The sequence below is a fragment of the Talpa occidentalis genome, unplaced genomic scaffold, assembly GCF_014898055.3.
Source record: "Talpa occidentalis isolate TD23 unplaced genomic scaffold, MPIMG_talOcc4v2.1 talOcc4.6, whole genome shotgun sequence".
In the NCBI taxonomy this organism is placed as follows: Eukaryota; Metazoa; Chordata; class Mammalia; order Eulipotyphla; family Talpidae; genus Talpa; species Talpa occidentalis.
Window position 1 is genome coordinate 56,344,697 of NW_023604972.1, and position 22,957 is coordinate 56,367,653.

The 22,957-nt window shown below is 35.4% G+C and overlaps 1 protein-coding gene across 7 annotated transcripts in view; it reads right to left on the minus strand.

The window, feature by feature from the left end:
• Window positions 1–22,957, minus strand: part of SNCA (synuclein alpha) — a 124,105-nt gene that overhangs the window by 43,432 nt on the left and 57,716 nt on the right. Inside the window, exon 5 of one of the 7 annotated variants that reach the window (XM_054687994.1) lies at window positions 9,818–10,066. The exons of the other annotated variants lie outside the window; for them this stretch is intronic. Coding sequence (XP_054543969.1) covers window positions 10,025–10,066 — 42 coding nt within the window. The 3' untranslated portion in view covers window positions 9,818–10,024. Of the gene's footprint in view, window positions 1–9,817; window positions 10,067–22,957 lie in introns of those variants that run through there. 7 annotated transcript variants of the gene reach the window in all.

Below are 22,957 nucleotides of genomic sequence, written 5' to 3' on the forward strand. Positions count from 1 at the left end.
AGTTAATAGAAAAAATACATGATCTATAAGTATATATCTATTAACCTGTCAAAGTTAAAGTTCAGATTTGTTTAACTCTTCTACTTTTCATATTTATTTTTGTTTTGTATTTTTTTTTAAATCTGCTGGTACTTAATCATATGAAAGTATCCTGAATCTGTGTTCAGAGGCACAGAAATTCAAGATTCAATTTTTTTCTGGGTGAAGTTACAGGGTTACCTTGAAAACAGCTATTATCATCAAATTAAATGTTAAAAATAGAAAAAGTTTATAATACCGTTGCCAATTATTATAGGAAAAGAATATTTTAAGTTCTTCCCACATCAACTATTGCAAATTTTTATTGACATAATGTTGCATTATAACATCATAAAAATTTTCAGGTGTGTTTCACTATGAATCAATGTCTGTCTATATTACATTAAGTTCACTGCTCTAAGTCCAATTCTATCTTTTCCCATAAAATTAAACTTATAACCAACTTACCCATGAAGAGATTTACACCATTATATTCATGTGGCATAATTCACAATAGCTAAGCTATGAAAACATGCTAAGTGTATATAGCCAGATGTTTGAATAAAAAATTATCTGGTAAATATACACCATTAAAAAAAAGATGAAATTCTGACATTTGCAACACAGATAGGCCTAGCTAGACCTAGAGAGAGCTATGTTTTGTGAAATAAATCAGCTATAAATACAAGCACTGCATGATTTCCTTATATATGGTATATAGATAAGCCAAACAAAGGAAGTAAATTAAAAAATAAATGCTTAGACTCTAAGTCCACATTTAATTTACATTACAAAATTTATAATCCTTTCAGAATTTTTTGAATTTTTAATATATTCAAAGTGCTTCTTATTGAAGTAATCACCTCAAAAATATAATAAAGAAAACCAAAAAGAAAAATGATTGCAAACACAAAGGACCTTTAATTCTGAAAAAAACAAGAAGGATCACATAACTCTGATGACTGCCCCTTGCTTCCTGTTACTTGAGAATAAAATTCTGTAACCAGAACCCAGACATTTCTGGCATTTGGTCTGGAATAATTTTGAAGGGCAAGCTTGGTGCTGTGCTACTAAGCATAGACAATTTGGCATTTGGTTTCCAAAATGTAGGGTAAATGGTTTTTCAGGCTTTTCTGCCCTCCCACTATTAGGATTGCCCTGTCTGATGGGGCACCTATAGTTGTGCCATTGTTGCTAACTGTCTTGTTTACTTATGTGGGCCATGGGAGGATTTTTGAGAGATAGTCACCAAGAAGAAGCAAGGGAGAGGCAGGAGAGAGAAGAAAGAAGCCAGAAAAGCCCAGAGTGAAGGCTTGTTGGGGGAGGGGGGCGGGGTTGGAGGTCTGCGGGCCTGCGGGCCTCCTGGCCCCCCAGCATCCCTGCCTGCCATGTACCTGTTTGCCACACTATATGTAAAGCTCAATAAAAGCCTGAGAAAGCCTCTGAGGGCTCAAAGACTCTCCTTTACCTGTCTGCCTGATCATAGATAACCTGCTCAGTGCCCATCCTGCCCCTACACAAAATATACCCCAGTAAGTTACTTCTCAGTAACAGCCTCTCAGTCAAAATAATTTTTAACCAAGTTTTAGGGTCAAATTTTACTTTAGAGCCTACCCGGTGGCACAACAGTTGAGCACCGGGTTGCGAAGCTGCCCGCAGCCTCTGCAGCGCTTGTTCCATCCCCGGCTGCCGGGAGAGGGTCCCGCATGGCGCGCAGACCTCTCCTGCTGCCCGCTGCTCCCCTCAGCAGTGTACTTCTGTCCTTCTGCCTGCTCTGCTCCCTACTCTGGCTCTGGTGAATTCTCTCACCCTCCCGCGCTTCTGACTGTACCCAGTGCTTGTATAAATAAATAAATAAATCTTAAAAAAAATTTAATGTAGCTACTGAGCTAATATTTCAAGTTGCTATCAAGATGGGAAAAAAAGTAAAATGTGGCACTTGTGAGATCCCAAGACAAACTAGATTCATGTAACTTCTGTTTCTGCATTAAAAATAAAAACACAGGGAAGCAAGTGTGACATTTTCACCCCACTTAATTAGTTTTGTCTACTTTAAAGTTCAAGTGGGTAGTTTTTTTTTTAATGTAGATCCTGTAGAAGACAGAGTGTAAACATTTAAACAAAACATTAACCTTCTAGAATGGTAAATGACGTAAAAGCAAAACTTTATCTTTGTCTAATAAATTATAGATTTGATGGCATTTTCTGCTCAGGCAGATTAGATGTTTAATTTTTTTTTTTAAATTTCCAGAGAAGATTATTTGTATTGATCACGGGTTTCTAAGACTGCAGAAAAATAAATATTAAAGCATGTAACAATGGTAGCACTACTTAGAAAGAGAAACATTTTCCAACTAGCAAAATGTGAGTCTAGATATATTATATATCATGCACAAAAATAAAAAGCATCTTGCCATCAATAAAAAAAAAAAAAAAAAAACTGAACTAGGTTTCTGTCCCACCCCCTGGGAAATTTGTTTTATATTTGAAAAAAGTTTCCCTACTATTATTTTTATGTATTTCTAAATATATAAGGATTTATTTGTTCCCTCAAAGAGAGAAGTATAACTACCCAGACATTTTTGGTATAAGTATCTATAAAGTTCATTCCCACTCAGAAGGAGAGAACGAAGAGGGAAAAAAGTGATAAATGAAAACACATCATTTTTTCTCTCCTTTCATAAGCATCTGTTAAATCCCCTTAGTTATACACCAGAAGTAGTTTCATGTTTTGGTTCAAATTACTGTTTTTCTCAAATTCAGTTAGGGGCATAAGACCCACTACCAAGAGGTGAGGTTCTTCAGCATAGCAAGGAATTCCTGTGGGAGTCAGGGAGTGAGTCTGAAGTGAAGTTTTTATTGCCAGTGATGGCAAAAGTTAAAAAAACGAGTTCAGGCAGATATAAGGGAGAGTCCAGCCTTGGATCTTGAGGCTGCTGACCTATAGGTTTACTTTGAGGGGGCTCAGACAGGGGGTCCTAAACTGCTTCTGGCCAATTATTTTTTAACAAGACTGTTGAGCCACAGCAGGATCCCAGAGGTTGGCCAAAATAGGGGGAGTTTTAAACAAGTAGGTTTTGACTCATCTTGCTCTGGAATGTGCACATTCTCTAGAGTTACTAATGGAGGCAGGAGGTGCACTATAGGTTTACCTCATTCCCCCCTCAGACCTCTTTCCATATTGATTTAACCTCGTGTTTACAAGCCCTATGAAAACAATGGGAACAGCAAAATTATGTCTTTGAGTCCTATCCCTCTGTCTCTGTCTCAGGACCTTTCATGTCTCATACCCTTTGAAAGATGTCTTACAGTCTTTGTTTATGCATATAAGAGCTGAGGTACAGGCCAGAGATGTGGGGGTGGGGGGTAGTGGTGAGAGGATTCACCAGAGACGGAGTGGGGAACAGAACAGGCAGATCGACCGAAGTACACTGCTGAGGGGAGCAGCGGATGAGTCAGGAGAGGTCTGCTATGCCATGTGGGTTGCTCCCTGGCCAGCCGGGGTTCAAACTCATGCTGCAGAGGCTGCGGATTGCTTCATACTGCGGTGCTTAACCTCTTGCTCCACCAGGGAGGCCCCCGTTATCCTCTTTATTTTTAAAGGGGTAAAAGGGATGGTAGTGTTGATCTTCTATAGAAAATTGGAAAACTGTCTCTTTGAGAGAGAGAGAGAAAAGAGGGGGAATGGGGGGGGCAGATTCTAGGATTCTAGTTTTGGAACAGGTAAAAACTCATGTAATAATGGTTGACACCAAAAGTTTGAGCAGACAAAACCCCACCATTAAAAGGATATGAGTAATTGTCAGGAGTGAGGAAAACTGAGATCACCATTCTATAAGCCAGACTCACGGATTTGACATCCTTTGGATTTTACAGACAAAGGGGACTAAGTAATTTAAGAAGTAAGAACCAAAGATCAAATGAAATAAGCATATTCTACTAACAATAGCCATAGCACCAAATGAGTCCATTAATATACCCAAACTAATTAGAGAAGACTTACTCAAACTAATTAAAGAAGACTTGGTTTATAATAGTCCAGGACTAGAATTCAGTTTCTTTAAGGTGCCCACTTCTGTGTAGCCAATTCTATCTCTGTATTTTCAATTTCCAGCTGGCCCTGGAGTTCAGTTCAAAGGTCCTCTTATTACTCATCTGTAAATACAAGTCTCAGAGAAAGATAATTGTGTGTGTGTGTGTGTTTTAAAGTCTTCAGGCAATTTAATCATTCAGCCTCCATTAAAAACTGCATCATTAGGGGCCTCCCTGGTGGCGCAGCAGTTGAGCGCTGGGTTGCGAAACTGCCCGCAGCCTCTGCAGCGCTGGTTCGATTCCTGGCTGCTCCCCGGCGATGGCACGCAGACCTCTCCTGCCGCCTGCTGCTCCCCTCAGCAGTGTACTTCGGTCCTTCTGCCTTCTCTGTTCCCTGCTCTGGCTCTGATGAATTCTCTCACCCTCCCGCGCTTCTGACTGTACCCGGTGCTTGTATAAATAAATAAAAATAAACCTTTTAAAAAAAATAAAAACTGCATCATTAAACATCACAACCGTCTTCCATCAGATCTCAATATTGGTGAGAAGGTATCATCTTTAAATACAAATCCTTCTCAAACCTTTAGCAGATGATACCTTAAGATCAGAAACTAAGCACTAGAAAAGTACATCTAAGTATTAATGAGAGATGATAGTTAAGATGTCAATAAAAAATATTTCCTGGAGGGGCCTCCCTGGTGGTGTAAGGGGTTAAGACGTTGCTATGAGGCAGTCCGCTGCTCCCCTCAACAGTGTACTTTGGTCTATCTCCCTTTTCTGTTTCCCATTCTGTCTCTGGTGAATCCTCTCACCCCCCGCACCTCTGGCCTGTACCCCAGTTCTTGTATGCATAAATAAAAATAAATCTTTATAAATATATTAATGAATAAATAAATAAAATATTAAAAATATCCTGGATAAAGAAATGTATTAAAATGCAATTTGTCACAATAAAGAAAAAAAATTTGAAAAAGTAAAATGAAATACAAAACTTAAGATCCTTCAGGAGTTTCTCATTAGCTAGAGGATAAAGCTAATTCTCTAGTGCATGAGATCTCAGTTTACCTAAACTTTCTAATCCCAACTCCTGCCTCTTTTTTACATATCTCCCTTTCAATTGATTCTCAAAGTCCAAAAGACACAACATGTTATACTCTTTTCTGAATTTAACTTGTGAAGTCTTGCTGTGATGCTTTTGCAAATGTTAATCTATCTGTGCAGCATGCCCTCATTCACCTGTGCGCAGGAAGAACTAGCAGTCAGATCAGAGAAGCACCAAAAGTGCTGCTACTCCTAGTCTGTTGCCAACTGCTTAGATTACAGTCAGTGTTGTGGGCTTAGATTCATTTTACACCAGTGCCTTGCCTTAAGTTTGCTTTTTTTCTTACTATCTAGAAGCTTCTCCAGTGCCAAGAGAAGCTAAGGCCCCTGCAGGGAGTATCTTAGTGATGACTCTCAGTCACTGGGAGACAGAAGCTGATGGATGAATGTTTCTCCTTCTTGTCCTTCAAACAGATGATTCAAAGACAATGGCTTTTGGGTTCTTGAGAGTTTGCAAAGAATTAAAGGCCTTGTTGCCCTGTGTAACATATATATTGACTTTTTCTCTTACCTGTCACAATCCTATTTTTTGGTATTACCACCTAAGTAAACTGTTGCATTCTCCACTTTATTTCACTCTCTGCTTTCAGAGAAATTCAACAAATAAGGACAAGTCCAGGTCCCGAACTTACATCTATTATAGGATTATATCATAGAGATTTCTTTAAGTATGACATGAAACAAAAAACAAAATGGAGCCATTAGAGTTTGAGTAACTTAGCAAAAGGCTGGGGCCAAAAGGCTACTGAAAATAAGTCTTCAGGCATATTCCAATCATGATCAGGCATGTCCAGATACATCAGTCTCCAGGAAGGCACAGAAACAAAACTGACCCACACAGATCATGTGGTATTGAAACTCTCGTCAATAACTACTTGACTAACTTTTCACCTAATGAGCATATTATGTACCAATAGGAACTTTACTACTATTATTTTCATAGTAAAGGTTAGAGGATCCACCTTTTCTTGTTTAGATAAGCCCTGCCCATCTGATACAGCAATCTCTCTCCTGCCTTGGAAATAGTCACTGTCTTCCCTCTCTAAGTTTAACAAACCCTGATTTATATGTTTAGCTAACATCATACTTTTTTCTTGCATTCTGAGGACAAAGTGTTTTCTGCAAAACAACTTCAAAACAGCCAAGGACAGAACATTGCAAAGACAAAGTCAGAACTGCTGACCACCAGGGAGTGATGAAAACAAGCTGCTGTCCACCAAGTCACCAAACACTTATGTTACAAAAATGGGAATGTTGACCCTAACTCACTCCCCTCTTTCTTGTCCTTGTAACTCTAGTTCAATACCCTATACTGTGCTAGTAAGTTGTCTTTCAGACTCTAGCCTTGCTACCCTCCTCATTTGTGAACAAATAAACAAAACTACTTTCCTTCTCCTCAACACTCTGTCCTCAATGGTGAAGGAGAACCAAGACTGGCAATTCCAGTGTCATATTCCAGGCAACCTGGAACAGGATATAGGGAATCTGTAGAATCTGTGTCCATCAGACTGAGGTCATAACAAGGTCTTGAATAAACAGTCTTTTCCCCCCTACTGATTTGACAAGGTTTCATCTTCTTGATCATCAAGTCTGAGGTTGCTCTTACTCATCTTTGACTCTCTCGTGTTAATATGTTAATACAGTCCCTGACAAAATACAGATGCTCAGTTGATGTTTGTTATTCAAATAAATGAATTCATAATTCTCATCTGTGAATTGCTTGTTAAATTGTGAGCTTTTGGAAGCAGACCCATTAAAGACACTTGTAAGAGTTAAAAGTACTGAGTGACAGCTCAAAATTATTTGTGGAATAAAAGAAAACTGAGGGATCTAACTCATCAAAAAAATGAAATAGGGAAAGTATGGAAGAAGTAATATTGTTGCACTGTAAATTCTGATAAGTTGTAAGAAAGAAATTAAAAAAAAAGTTGAAAGAAAGAAAAAAAATATGGGCACCTTTTCTCAGACTTTATACCTTGAGATATATACCTAGGGAGGAGAGAACTCTCATCTGAAATAAAATGGACATAAAGCAAGTGTCACTGTCTTTTCCCTCTATCAATTAAAACCAGCCAGTCTTGCTTCAGAGTGTCCCCAGTTAGCTCCGCCTGCACAAAGATCCAGTACTCTGAACATTGACATTTTTGCTCTTTAAGATACAGAGCTATAAATATCTTCTGCTTGCCAAGTTTGCTTCTTGTCTTTTCAAGTTTCAAGAAAACATGACATTAAAACACAGATATTGAATGTTTTGCTAGACTGAGTACCTTTTTTTGTACCTTGTTAACCGTGACCCTCTGATTGCCAAAGCCAATCTTAATTATTATTCGTGGACTCCCTTTACAATATTCACTCACTAAGAAACTAATGACAAGTTTATGAGATTTGTAATAATCAAACCAGTGCCTTCTAACCATTTCCATTATCAGTGTTTTATAGGCTTAAAAACAAATTTTATGTTTGTATGATGATCATACAAAACAGAATATTTAACTAGAAGGTGAAATTCATGAATATTTTTATAACTATATTTGCAATAGTCTTAAACTAATAGTTTTATTCTTGTGTTAATGGTGATATAAGTCTAATGGTTAAAGTTTCAGAAAATTGTGTCTTAATCAGGTTTGGAAAAAAATCAATGGATATCATTAAAAATTTGAAATGATATGTATAACATTATTAGAAGTAACTAGCAAAGTTGACCTATTTTTGTAATTGTAGCATTTTTAAAATGACCTGAAATATTTTATATAATAATATTTAAAATATTTAATGACTTAATTAGAAATTTTTTATTATAACATTTGTTTTTTTACGGGAAAAATGCTTTTCCCCAATTGTAAATTTGCATGTTGGGAAAATAATCCATTTACCTGAAATACTTATGAAGATAAATGGCTATAGTAAAAATCTATTAAAACATAGGTAAAAATTCTACCCAGACATAGACATGTGCTCAGATAATAAAATCAATACGCCCTTTATATGGGATATAAAAAGTATATAGATAAGCATACAAGGATACAGAAAAGTAGAATTTACTTGTTTTGCTGGCTTAAGACTCAATAGAATTTGGTGGTAATGGGGAGACTAGACTCCTTTGTCAAAACTTGCACATGAATGAGACTGTGAATATCTATATTTGTGCAGTTCTTGGCTGACCTGATAAACTGCAAGCATTTTCTTAGTTCAAAAGTAGTAGGTCGGATTAGCTCAAACTCTCAAATTTTTATTTACTTTTTAAAAACATTTCCTTCCTTGACCATTTTTCACACCTCTTTCTCAAACTCTCCTCTCCCCTCCCCCACACATCCAAATTGTTAACTTTTCTCACATTCACACTATCCAGTTGAGACCTTCAGTGCTCTCTCATTATACTTGTGCTTTAACTTCTTAATTGGAACTTAATTGGTTTAACCTCCTCTCTTGACTCAGTGTATGCCATCAGAACTTTCTTTTTAAAACACAAATGTGGTATTACCACCTCCCCTGTTGAAAGTGTCAATGTCCCATATTGCTACTGACTAGAGTTCAAATTCATGTTACAGGGGAGGGCCACTCACCCCGTGGGTGAGCCTGCCTCCCAGCTTCACCTCTGGGTTTTCCCCCTCAGGCTCACACTGTGGTGTTGAGGATATAAAGTGAATAGATGGAGCTAGAAGGGATTATGCCAAGTGAAATGAATTAGAAGGAAAAAGAAAAATATCAGATGGTTTCACCTATAGGTAGAATATAGGGAAATTGAACAAAGGGTCTAAAAAGAAGAGAGATTGTTTCCAAAGCTTAGCTATTGTAAACAGTGCTGCTATAAACATAGGGGTGCAGGTGTTCTTTGGAATTGATGTTTCTGTGTCCTTTGGGTAAATACCTAGGAGTGGAATTGCTGGATCATATGGAAGCTCTATGTTTAGTAGGTCCAGAAATCTCCACACAGCTCTCCACAGTGGTTGGACCAATTTGCACTCCCGATGGCGCTGGAAGGGATCATGCTCAGCGAAATAAGCCAGAAAGAAAAAGAAAAATACCGGATGGTCTCACTCATAGCAGGAATCTAGAAAACTTAAATAAGGGACCAGGAAAACGAATAACTATAAGAAAGTGAAAATCAAAATCAACAAAAAACTATGAACCAGAGACACTTTTAGGGGGGCGGGGCAGGAGGGGAGGGATTGGGGTCAGAATGGGGGGGGGCTGCAATTGTATGGGGAATATAAAAATAAAATTAAAAAAAAAAGAAAAAATGATTAAAAAAAAAAAGAAACATAGTATGGTTACTAATCTATAAAAACACATGATTTAGTACAGGATATTGCTTCTCAAAACATCTGTCATTCTCACCTATTTAAAGAAATCATGTTTATTTGTGTTATAATACATGTATCAAATAAATTACATCAATTTCTTATGCAAAAAAAAAATAAAAAAAAATAAAAAGAAGAGAGAGAGAGAAAACCTGGGGGCAAACTACAGATCTGAGGCATACAGCAGGGGAGGGAGATAGGTGAAAACAGGGGAGGGAACAGCACAAGGGACAACAGTGATGGTTCCATGAGTGGGAGATTTATGGGGAATACACCTGAGGGGAGAAATCAAATATTGTACAAAAATGAACAATGTAAGAAAAATTTAAAAGTTTAATTAAAGTGAAATAAAGGTGGGCCTCCCCTGGTGGCAAAGGTGGTTGAGCGCAGAGCTGTGAGGCTGTCTGAAGCCTCTGCAGCATGGGTTCAATCCCGGCCGGCCAGCGAGAATCCCACATGGTGCAGCAGACCTCTCCTGTCGCGCCCACTGCTCTCCTCAGTAGTGTGTTTCATCAGTCTGCCTGTGCTGTTCCCTGCTCTGTCTCTGGTGAATCCTCTCGCCATCCCACGCGTCAGACCTGTATCCCGGTTCTTATATGTATGAATGGATAAATCTTTAAAAAAAAAAACAAACAAACAAAAAAAAAACTACTCAAAATTAAAAAAAAAAGTGAAATAAAGGTTAATGCAACAGTCACTACTCTCAGTGAGCTAGCTGAGAAGACAGAAGGAAGATAATTATAAAATAATTTGGCTTGTGCAGTATCAGAAGCATGCATGTGTGCCATAGGAGTAAAGAGGAAATATATATAACAAGCCAGGCTGGGAGGAAGAGAGGGTTAAAGAGGACTTCCTGGAGAATGTAAGTGTCAAGTGTAGTACAGAATAGTCTAAGAGAAGGGGCAAAAAGGCAAAGTGGAATACAATCATGGAATTAATAAAAGAAAAGCCTGACTAGAGCAGCTTGGTGCTGCTGATGTTAAGTAACACTTCTGTGAACCTTTCCAATGTTCTCATTCAGAGCTTAATTATTGATGCTATGTTCTTATATCATTTTATTATTATTTCCATTACTATACCTACCACAAGGTAGTTCTTTGACTACAAAACCAAAACTTCTATTCATTATTTTTCCAACCAATTACCTTTGTGCTCCACACAATTCAAATGTTCTATAAACATATGAATTGCATAATATTCCAGTCTGGAAGTTTTATCACCTAATGTGGAATCACAGAGAATCTGAGATATGAGAAGAACCAGCTATTAAAACACATGTGCTCAAAAATGATACTTGTAGAGTGCATTGGATTTTATAAACTGGTTTTAAAATTAAAGACAAAAAGACTAAAACCAAAAATCATATTTCCAGCAATTTAATATCTTGGATCTCAACTATTATGAAATCAGTAATATAATAAAAAACAAGCTACCCATGTCATATCTCTGAAATTGTTTGGCCCTGATTTTCCACGGGGCTTAGCTAACTCTCATGTTCCAGAGCCAGCATGACTTAAAACTCTAGATACTTAAGCAGTTTAACAGGTCTATCTAATATATACTGTAAAGTGTCTCTGCCCCTACTTTTCTTTCCATAATATGTACTTAATTCACCTTTCTTTTATAGTCAGAACTGGTATACAACAAACTCCATATAACCTTTCCATTAAATTCATTATGGAAGTGCCTGAGAACTGAGAGTTGGGTCTCCATATTTTTACCTAATCTCATGTAATATTTATCTGTTTATAGGCTGATGGTAGAAACCTGGCTTACAGAATCACCTTCTGGCCAATGAACAAAGAAAGTCTCTTCAATTAATAGTGTTGGGAACTGGACAGCCACATGCAAAAGAATGAAACTAGACCTTTATCCAATACCACACACACACACACACACACACACACACACACACACACACACACACAAAAACAATTTAAAAAAGGTTAAGGTGGGCCTCCCAGGTGGCGCAGCAGGTTGAGCACAGCGCTATGGAGCTGTCCGTAGCCCCTGTGGAGCCAGTTCGATTCCCAGCCAGGGAGATTGCCACATGGCGCAGCAGACCTCTCCTGTCTCACCAGCTGCTCCCCTCAGCAGTGCTTTTGGTCCTTCTGCCTGTTCTGCTCCCTGCTCTATCTCTGGTTGATTCTCTCACCCTCCCATGCCTCTGGTCTGTACCCCAGTGATTGTATAAATAAATAAATCTTTAAAAATAATAATAAATACAATAAAATGGATTAAGGACTTTTATGTAAGACCAAAACCATAAAACACATAGAAAAAACACAGGTGACATGTTCCTGTCATCAAACTTAGAGATATCTTTGGGGACTCACAACCCCTGTGGTGAGGAAGTAAATGCATAAACAAATAAATGGGACTCCATTAAATTAAAAAGTTTCTGAACAGAAAAAGAAATGAACATTAAAACAAAAATACATCCTACTGAATGGGAGAAAATATTTGTGCATTATATATCTGACAAGGGGCTAATATAATACTCAACAGCAAAAAAACAAAACATGTGATTTAAAAAGTGGGTAGAGGATCTGAATGGACATATTCAGATATCTCCTTCAATGTATTATCACATTTAAATATAATAAAATCATTTCAATAATGTGAGAAAGAGTATGATCTAGGAAAGAATAAAAATTTCAGATTTGAGAACAGATGTTTAATAATTGTACAAGCAAAGAATATACCCAAGGTTAATGATCTACATACTGATCATGCTTCAATTTTTAAAAGCCATTACCAAACTGAAAATATCCTACTTTAGCTGAACCAACACTTACAAGTCTTTTCCCCCCTTAATTTCCTAATTCCTTTTGAACAATACTATTGCTATTGGTTCTTTTTGGGCAACAGTGAGATTCATGTGGTTTTCCATCCATATAGAAATAACTGTTTCTGCACTCTCAGGTAAATATGCTGTGTCATATTAATGTGCTTCTGATATAATTTTTCAAGAACTAATTTATTTTTATAATCCCAAGCCTAATTCTAATATTGAGATCAGTGATAGTTAAATTATAATTTATCTTCTAAACAAAGACAAATTACCATCGCTCTGAATTTTGTAGAATAGGTAAAATAAGTATTATACCTATTCCAGTTATCAGTGGAATGTTAAGAAAGATTTTTAAGAACAAGAATAGTAAGTCTAATTCCAGTTATTTGATATACTTCACTGTAAATAAGAAAAAAAAAACACTGAATTTGCAGTGGATTTTTAAAATCAAGCTTACATTTTCCTATTTAAAATTTTAGATAAAGTTAATTGAGAAAATATATAGCAATTTTTTCCTAGTCTTTAAATACATGTTTTTGATGGATCTATGCTATACTTTTACTTAAAGTAGGTGATATCATATTACCTATAGTAACTATTCTTGGATAAGTGAATGGGACAATTAACAATCAAACAAATTTTGGTTTCATGCCCAGTTTTAGAATTAAACTATAGACATGACTTTTGAATGGCAGGAAAATATTTTTGGATCCATATTTAAGTTCAATTAAGGTTACCTTATGGGAAAAATTTTTCATTTGCATATAGGATGAAAAATAAGATTCAGATACTTCATTATCTATAGTTTCAGTATCTGTCTTTACCAAAGATAATAAATATTTATTTTGAAAAGCAAAATAATACTTATCATTAAAGTTTAAATGTCTAACATGTAAAATTTCTTTAAGACAGTTTTCAAAACATACTGGCTCAAGAAATGGGAAGGAAGGGTAATACGACTGCTTATAGTATCTATATGAGACCCATATAGTTTAAAAAATCTGTATTTGAATCACTTTGAACTATAAATTTGACTTATATAGTATTATAGTTTATGATCTGTAACTTATAATAATTTTTGGACCATTTTTCTAAGTTAAATTTATAATGAAGAAAGAAAGTGACCAAAAGAATGTTCTCTGGTACAGAAATAACTTTAAATGATTAGAAACTTGAAGTACAACACAAAGACCAGAATCAGGGATAGACAAAATGAAAGGATCTAACTTAAGGATAGATGAATGAAGGGATGGAGGCCTGCACCTGTTTTTTTTTTTTTTTTTTTTTTTTTTTTGCTACTTGCACAAACAGTACAAATTTCTTCAACAAATGTCTTGTTATGCTTCCTTCACCTGCGAATAAAAAGACTTAAAACACAGGCACTAAAAGAAAATGTGGCCATACTCTCTGATTCCTACATTAAGTTGCAAATTGCTCTTTGAACAAAACATTTTCACACTTCATAAAATGCAATATTTCTACTAATAAAGCAGATAATCCCTGCTTTGGAGAAAAACATTTATATTGGATATCATCACTAGCAATCACGCAGATTAAAGGGGGAGGATGATTATAATTTTTTTAAAAAAAGTTATTTCTGAGATAAGGAATAAGAATGGTGGGCAAGTAGCTTGTATTCCCATTACATAAAAACAGAAAATATATGAGGAAAGGATATCACCAGTGCAGAGAGACAATCTCCACTGTTTTCAGAGCATGGAAGTCATAGTAATCATAATGTTGCACTAGGGACGCAATACTATTCTAAGGAAAGCAGTACTTAGTCTAGAGTTCATTGTAACAGCTTCTAGTTTTATGACTTTGGTGAAATCATTTAATTACTCTGGGTCTAAAAACGAATCTGAAGATGAGCATCTGCTGTGGTCTTTCTCAATGCCAAGACTGGGGATTCTGCAGTTTTAGTTACATCTGGAAATGTCCCTGGCATTTTTTAAGTTTTCCAAGAATATCAAGTATCACACATACTGCTATGTATGTGACAAAATGCCTTTATTAACACTTTTCTTGTTTCTTCTCAAGGTAGTAGAAGCTGAAATAATGCTTGAAAAATATCTCAAATTGATAATTCAACTTGACAATAAAACTTCAAAATCCAGCCATTTTTTCTTTGGTAATAACAGTATTTCTATTCAAAATATCTCAATATCTAGTCAATTTAATCCATATGCCTGAATTAGACCTTAAAGTAACTCTTTTAGGAACACAGAATGAGACTATTAGCCAAGATTTATCAACCAATGTGTACTCTTCTAAGACACTGTGGAAAGAGAATGTGAAAGTCTAGCAACATAACAAAGGCTGCATAATAAAACACAGTGTGGAGGGAGCACCATAGGCTATGGTGGAGGGCTGTGGGGGCATTGGTGATAGTGTGGTGTGGTAACGTGCTTCTGATGATGTGTAATTTTAGGCATCTGAATCACATACAATGTTGTAATCCAATGTTACCTCACTGGAAGTTATAAAATTTAAAATTATATGCTTAAAGGATGGGGTAGCAAAATTTTATGATTATTAAACAATCTGTTCTTCAGAACCAAACACACTTAATTCTCTGGTTTTCTCCTTCTAGCCCCACTAGGCCTATGGCATGATGTAACTGCTGCCAATCAATTGCATCCAGAAGGAGGGATAAAATGCCAAATTATACTTTTGGCAAGATTCCAGAGATTCTCAGATGGCTTTTCCTTCCCCTCTTTAAAACTGCACCATATGAGCTTGGTTTATTTTGAAATGTCCATGAAAAACAAGTCATATTTTCTTGCATTTGGCCCGTTTTAGAGATTGATTTTGGAGATATTTCATATAAGTCCATTTGTTCGTTGTATTTTTTTAATGACTTTTATTTATTTATTTATTTTTAAGATTTATTTATTATTTATTTATAGAAGCACTGGGTACAGTCAGAAGCACGGGAGGGTGAGAGAATTCACCAGAGCCAGAGCGGAGAGCAGAACAGGCAGAGTGATGAAGGACACTGCTGAGGGGAGGAGCGGGCGGCAGGAGAGGTCTGTTCGCCATGCGGGACCCTCGCCCTGCGGCCGGGGATCGAACCAGCGCTGTGGAGGCTGCAGGCAGCTTCGCAACCCAGCACTTAACAGCTGTGCCACAGGGGAGGCCCTCACTGTATTGTTTTTAATCTTGTTCATAAATCTGTCCTCTATAAAGAGTTTCAAAATTTCACCATGTTCTGACTTGACTTTAAAACTATATTCACTATATCTATTAAAAAGTAGCTATCATAAAAATATTTATTTAAAGAAATATAAATATTTAGAAAATTTATAGGGACATTAATATAACATTAACTTAAAATTAAAGATCATCCTATGAAGTTGACCATTTTACTCATCAAAAATTAATGCTAGTAGTAAAAATATATAAATTGTACTGCTTATAAATCTCTTTCATATACATTTACATTTGACTCTCTCATATATATCCATTTAACTCTCTTACCATCCTTGAAATTCAGGGAGTGTAAATGGCATGAACAAAGTCATAGAGCTCTTAAATTTTGTGATACTGTTTATAATTCTTAGACTATTTCATACCATCAGTTATCACTATCACCTTTGACATAAAAAAATAATGAATTTTTAGCATCATGTGAATTTGTTCAGGAAACTATGTTGAAAGCAAAAAGATGAATAAATTCCAAAATGATTAAGTATTTACTATTATAGTACATATATTATTTATCATAAATTTCTATATTTTTAATAGTAGATATGTATCTTCAGTATTTCTCCAATTTTTCCTAAAAAGTTGGTGAAGATATATAAAAAAAGAATTAAATGCAAGGATTTTCATCCAAGCATTATCTACAATATTTAAAATTTCAAATAACAGTGGAATTTAATGCATGAGCAAATTGAGAATAATAGAAGTCTCATGATTTGATCATAGGCACAGAAGTAATTAGGGGCAGCTTTTGGAATCACAGCCATGCTAATGACCTCTAGATAAAGAGCACTGCACACCATTCTCTGACTGCAGATTTATAATTTGTCCACTTGTTTTTTGATTATGAGTATGGGCTTATGTATAATTACTATACTTTTAAATTAAATTATTGAAATCATTTATTTATTTAAAAAGCATTTATTTATCTAATTAAATTTAAATTATTCTTTTAAAAGGGGGTTTTAAAGATTATTTATTGCACAGTTGGTTGTTTTGTTGATATATATATATCAAAGTATTAGATAATATATTTTATATTAACTATATATTCAAAGTGTAGGAAAAAATGTATCTCAATATAAGAAAAGATATATATGACAAGCCTAAAGCCTACACAAACTCAATGGTGAAAGATTGAGTTGAATAGCTGAAGGCTTAGCTTTCACTAAAATCAGGGGCAAGACAAACATGACCACTCTCACCAATTCTATTTAATATATCACTGGAAGTTCTAGTCAGAGATCTTATAAAAAAGAAATAAAATGTATCAAGACTACAACAGAGAAGGTAAAGATAGTCGCGCTTTATTCAATGGGGGATGGGTACAGAGAACACCAGAAGGCTGTGATCAAGGACAGGGGATACAAGAGTGGGGGTTGTTGACTCAATGAAAATTGATCACTGGGGAGAGAAAAACTGAACAGGGTGGAAGGACATGCTCTTCTCTGAAGGGAAACTAGTATGAAGGAGCTGGGGTGCTCCCCACAAGCCAAATTGGGTCCATGGAAGAACAAAGATACCATATCAAAGTATATTTCTCCACACAAGTAGAAGTGAAACATAAAAAATTAACTTTACTACAATGTTAGGGATAAAAGGAAGTCAACATTTCACTGGTATATATCATACATTACACATCAATGTATATATCATATATGATATATGCATTATATATGTATATTGTATACATATAATATATATTATATGTACATATGATGTCTATGAATATGTATACATTATTATATGTGTATTATATGTATATACACATGCATTAATGTATGTATCATACATTAACTTTATTCACCAAAATAATATTTTGCATTCTTTCAGGAAAATCAAAGGGGAATGACAGAGAATTACTCAACAATAATAAATACTATAAAGTTTAAGCTAACACATCCACAGAAGCTTCAAATGTTACTATGTTAGATCTACTGATAGCGAATTACTTTCAAGAAGTCAAGTTCAAGCTGGTAAAAATATTGTATGTTTATTAATTGAAAAATTCCCCACAGGAGCCTGTCAAGTATGTATTTCAGCAAGAATAACAAACATATTTCTTATAAAGGTGATAATCTAGTCATGAGAGTTCATAACCTCCAAAATACATTCACTGAAAAAAAATCTAAGGATCATTTGGGTCAGAGTGAATAAGAAAATTGCATTACAGGTGGGTTCTCCACATTTTGGCCACTTCTGCATATAGTCAGGTCAGTCTTAATGGTCAGTTTAGTTCAAAAGCATTCAGCACGATTAGTTGGTTGTAAAAAAAAAAACCTTAGCATTTGCATTATTAACATGTGGTTTTAAAAATAGTCACTCTTCCCTAAAAATAATCCACTCTTACTAAATCTAACACAGTAGCATTTGAAGCTTCTGTGGATGTTAGCTTAAACTTTGGGTAATTATTTCTGTCATTCCTCTTTGATTTTCCTAAAAGAATCCAAGAATTCCAGGCATAAATATGCTTAAACAAATAAAATATGTCCAAATCTATAGAAAAGTGTCAATAAGTCAAAAATCTCAATAATCCCTAATTATATATATTCAAAGTGTATCATTTTATCCCCATTATTTACTCTCCCTACCCATCATGTACATCTCTCTTCCTTATGAATATATACATGTATAGCATGCATATATGAATGTACGTATAATTGTATATTATACATATGTACACACATGTAATTATGCTGGAAGCATTATCATATGGCTTACATGCATGTATACAAGGAATGGATCATATATGTAGATTTTTCCTGTCATGATGTTATGTTAATCTAAATACTTCAGTATGTACCACCCCAAAATACTCTTCTACAATGACACTATCCAACTACCATAATCATGACATTGCCATTTATACAAAGCTATCTTCTAAGCCAGAAGATGCTGAAATTATTGTATATGTATTTGTCCAATTGTTTTTTTCCAATGTGACAAACAGTATAACCACCCTGGCTGCCTCTCTCACCCACCCCTTCTGCCACTTTTTTCATGTCCTACTTCTTAGCTGCCATTGATCTCTGGCTGGTAGCCCATTGTTCCCTCAACACCTGGCTTGCCCAGAAATCAGACACCAATGTGTGTATGTCAAAAGAGGTGGAGATAGAGGAAGGGAAAATGGGAAGAGCAGGGAAGGGGAAGATAAATGACTTAATTTTTACTATTGCTACACGAAAGGAAATATCGGCAACCAACAATTTTGAAAATCAGTACTGAAAATATCCCCTGGAGTCTATATAATGTGGACATTTAGACTTCACTTAAAATTCTGTCTGAATTGAAAAAGAGTATGTGAGAAAGCTGAAAAAAATCAAAATTGACTGCACAAATTTATAAATCTCTTTGGTGACCAGCATCTTTTTGCCCCTTCTTAAATAGCAGGATCACACACAAAAGGCTGAATTCCTTATTCAGACTGAAATCTACATCTTTCTTCTTTTATTTCCTTGGTTGTAAAATATTTTCCTCATTTTGCAAAAGTCTAAAGGCCATGTGAGAACACTGAACATTCTTTTCAGTGTCTACTAGAATAACTGAGATTACATGGCTTTATCTACGTGTGCTTAAGCAAGTTTTTTTAATCTTTTTTTATATCCTCTATCATCATTCAAAAATTGCTTATATACACAATGTAAATAAACACTTTTTTTTGTCAAAGCTAAGATTTTCTCTGAAATACAGGAGAAAATAAGTCTATGGGAAGCATGTAGCAAAAATTAAGACACATTTTGTTTCATAGATATTTCAGTAAATGCTTCACTTCTGTGTAGCAGGCATAACATTCCTGCTAAAAATACATTCCCTTCCTAGACTAGTCACAATAGTTGCCAAAAATTCTCTCACATGAATAAAGACAGGGATGATTAACAGTATCTTACTTAATGCAATACTAATTTAGATTTTATATAATAATTTAGCACTTATGTTAAATAATATAAAAATCTTTTTAATTATATAGATATGAAATATTATCAAGTACCTAATGAATTAACAGAAAAACAAATGTTTTATTCAAAATCTACAATATTACTAGCAAATCAGACTAAAAAAACGTGAAGATACATTGGAAAATAAATTAAGATGATTATAATAGGAAGAGAACATTGTTATTAGAGCACTGTTTCCTCAAATATGAATGTGTGTCCTCCAAAAAATGTGTTTGTAAGTCAGTTGCTGGAAAAAAAGACCTTATTTTCACCATAGAAAGCACATTATGGATGATTTTAGTTTCAAGGCAAAATCCAATACTGTGTCTCTTTCTCATTATGTCATCAGACTATCAGTGTTATGTATACTGAAATACTAGAAAAAAATATGGACAGTCTATTCTCAGGTCAAGTTTTTCAACTAGTTATGTTTTTACTAGTTATCCTAGATTTCAATAATAAGATGGGAGTGTCCAGGGTCTCGGTAGGGGACATGGATCCCTATTTAAATGTAGGGGTGTGACAGAAAGAACTGATTGCTCATGAGCAGTCACTGCACTTGTGTTCCAGCTCTTGACAGATTATGAATGTGGGCTAAATGTGTGTGCACCTTGAACTGTGCTCTGTGCTCCTGGTCTCTAGAGTAATTGGCAGGGAGGATACTTCGTCTTTGAGGACAAGTAATGTCAGAAGAACAATGAAAAGAATTGTCAGCAACAGCTAAGGACAGTGGAAGGATAATTCCAGCAGCAGCCAATTTGAGGAACTGAAACCTGGCCTAGAGGAGACCATTGCTGCTGTGTCTCACACACACACAACACACACATACACACACACACACACACACACACACGCTCTTTGGATATCAATTTAAAACACTAACTGGAGGGCCTCCCTGGTGGTGCAAGGGGTTAGGACACAACCTATGAAGATAGCACAACTTAAGTTCGATCCCCAGCTGGCAAAGGAGCTGCCCATATGGCGCAGACCTCTCCTGTGTCACCTGCTGCTCCCCTCAACAGTGTATTTTAGTCAGTCTGCCTGTTCTGTTTCCCATTCTGTGTCTGGTGAATCCTCTTATCCCCCCATGCCTCTGGCCTGTGCCCCAGTTCTTGTATGCATAAATAGATAGATCTTAAAAAAAAAAAAACTACTAAATGGAACATTGTAAACTAATTCAAAGTAATGGTTACAACTCAATATTTCTAACTGCCCTCATTTAGTATTTTATAGTATGCTTTCTGCTATTAATAAGGATTATTTGTGCTATACATATTTAACAATATTTACAAGCACAACTGCTATTAAAGATTTAGTGCCTTGTAATATTTGTGTTCTCATCTAATCTATCTTCAGAGAGACATATATACATAACTGAAGCAACTCAACATTGTCATATGGAAAAATCTCATTTTTTTTTTAAACAAGAGGTCAAAGATTAAGAAAAGTCATTGGTTTGTTTTCTTACGGGGAGTTACTCCACAGGTCAAAACTAAAGTCAATGATCAGCTTTCTCATCTTCTTCAGGTGAGGGAACAAGGTGTTGATTTCCTTTGGTGCCTTTTTTGTCTCAAAAGAATAATTTATAAAGTCTGCACAACTGTGATTCAAAAATATGACAAAAGTGAAGAATGTGTTTCACTGACACAAGGAAACCACAATATAAATCCCCTTCCCACTCATCATATATATCCTGGTGTGTTCTTAATCAGAACCACTTTTATACTGTTTCCTCAATATCATGCTGACTGCAAATTTCCAGGCTTTTTAAAATATATTTAACACTGAAATGTTTGTTTCTACATTATATAGCAATGTTTCCTAAGGGTAAAAATGTCTTGCAAACAAATCATTCTGACCTGACTACCTTAAAACATTGATGTGACCCCTCAAACTGTTTCACTTCAAAAATTAAATTAACCTTTATATTAAAAAAGCCAGTACAACTTGAGGAAATCAAATCTTTCCAACTTGCACTGATCACATCATAACATTTTTTTCAACTCTGGATGGTTTATATTGTGGTTTAAGTAGAAATAAAGACCTATTCATCTAAACAATATTTGTGTTTATTTCTAAAATGCTTATTATTTGTATTTTGGTTTTCAAATGAGTGTCTTTGACATTCCATACAGTTAAAATATTTGTAATATAAAAGTAAATGTTCAGAACTTCCCCTGGTGGTGCAGGCGGTTGACCGCAGCACTGTGAAGCTGTCCGCAGCCTCTGCAGCATGAGTTCGATTCCAGCCGGCCAACGAGATAACCCACATGGCACTGCAGACCTCTCCTGTCTTGCCCGCTGCTCCCCTCAGCAGTGTATTTCAGTCAGTCTGCCTGTTCTGTTCCCTGCTCACCCTCCCGCACATCTGGCCTATACCCCGGTTCTTAAAGAAATTAAAAAAAAAAATTAAAGTTTAAAAAAAAAGGAAATGTTCATAATGGAGGCAATGAGTATTTGTATTTCATAGTTAAAATGAACCCTAAAGGTCCCGTAACATACATCACTTTCTTTTTCAATTGTGTGAGTCTGAGTGACTTGCCTACACCATAAGCTAGTGGTAGAACTAAGTTATTAAACCATCCAATGACTCCCTATCTCCCGTGTGAAACCTAGTAACTCAGGACACACCAAATTCCTTCACAGCAGCCAATCATTCTGTGGTCACTAAATATTAATATAACCCCCTTGGTTTACTTATGGTTTGGTTCATTATTTCCATATTAATTCCCTGGTCATAATGCTGTCAATAGTACATAAAGTATGTCAATCTGGTTTCCTGATGTAGCCATCCTCTCTCTAGTCTTACACATTCAGCAGGGTTCACGCTATCCTTACTCTATTATCTTTTTTTAACTTCTATAGCACTTTCTTAGGTGGTCACATTTGCATATTATTGTTCTATGATATACACATTTTGATGTACTATTATTCTACTGCCACTGCAATCAATTACCACAAATTTGTTGGCTTAAAACAACACAAATTTATTAGCGTTCTACATGTTTTAAGTCTGATAGAGGTTTAATTACATTAAAATCACTGTGTTAAATTGAAGGTGACAGTAGGTCTATATTCCTTTTTTGTAGCTCTAGAGGAAAAACTGCTTCCTTAACTTTTCTAGTTCCTTTTTCACTTTTAATAGCTTTATTGGTAGAATTTTTATATACCATAAAGTTTGCCCATCTAGAATATATAATAATCCAGTGGTTTTTAGCATATCAGAGCTGTAAAACCATCACTATAGTCAATATTAGAAGATTCTCATTATTCCAAAAAGAAAGTCCCATGTCATTATCCATGATTCTTATTTACACACAACTCCTCAAATCCCTGGCAACCACTAATCTACTTCTTGTTTCTATAGATTTGGCTATTCCAGATATTTCATGTAAATGGATCATACAATCTGTGGTCTTTTGTAACTGACTTCTTTCACTTAACAGAATGTTTTCAAGGATAGTCAAAGTTACCATATTACCCAGCCCAGTTATAGACCCAAGGCAAATGAAAAAATAAAAACACACATAGTGACATAAAAACTCATAAACGAATATTAATATTAGTATTAT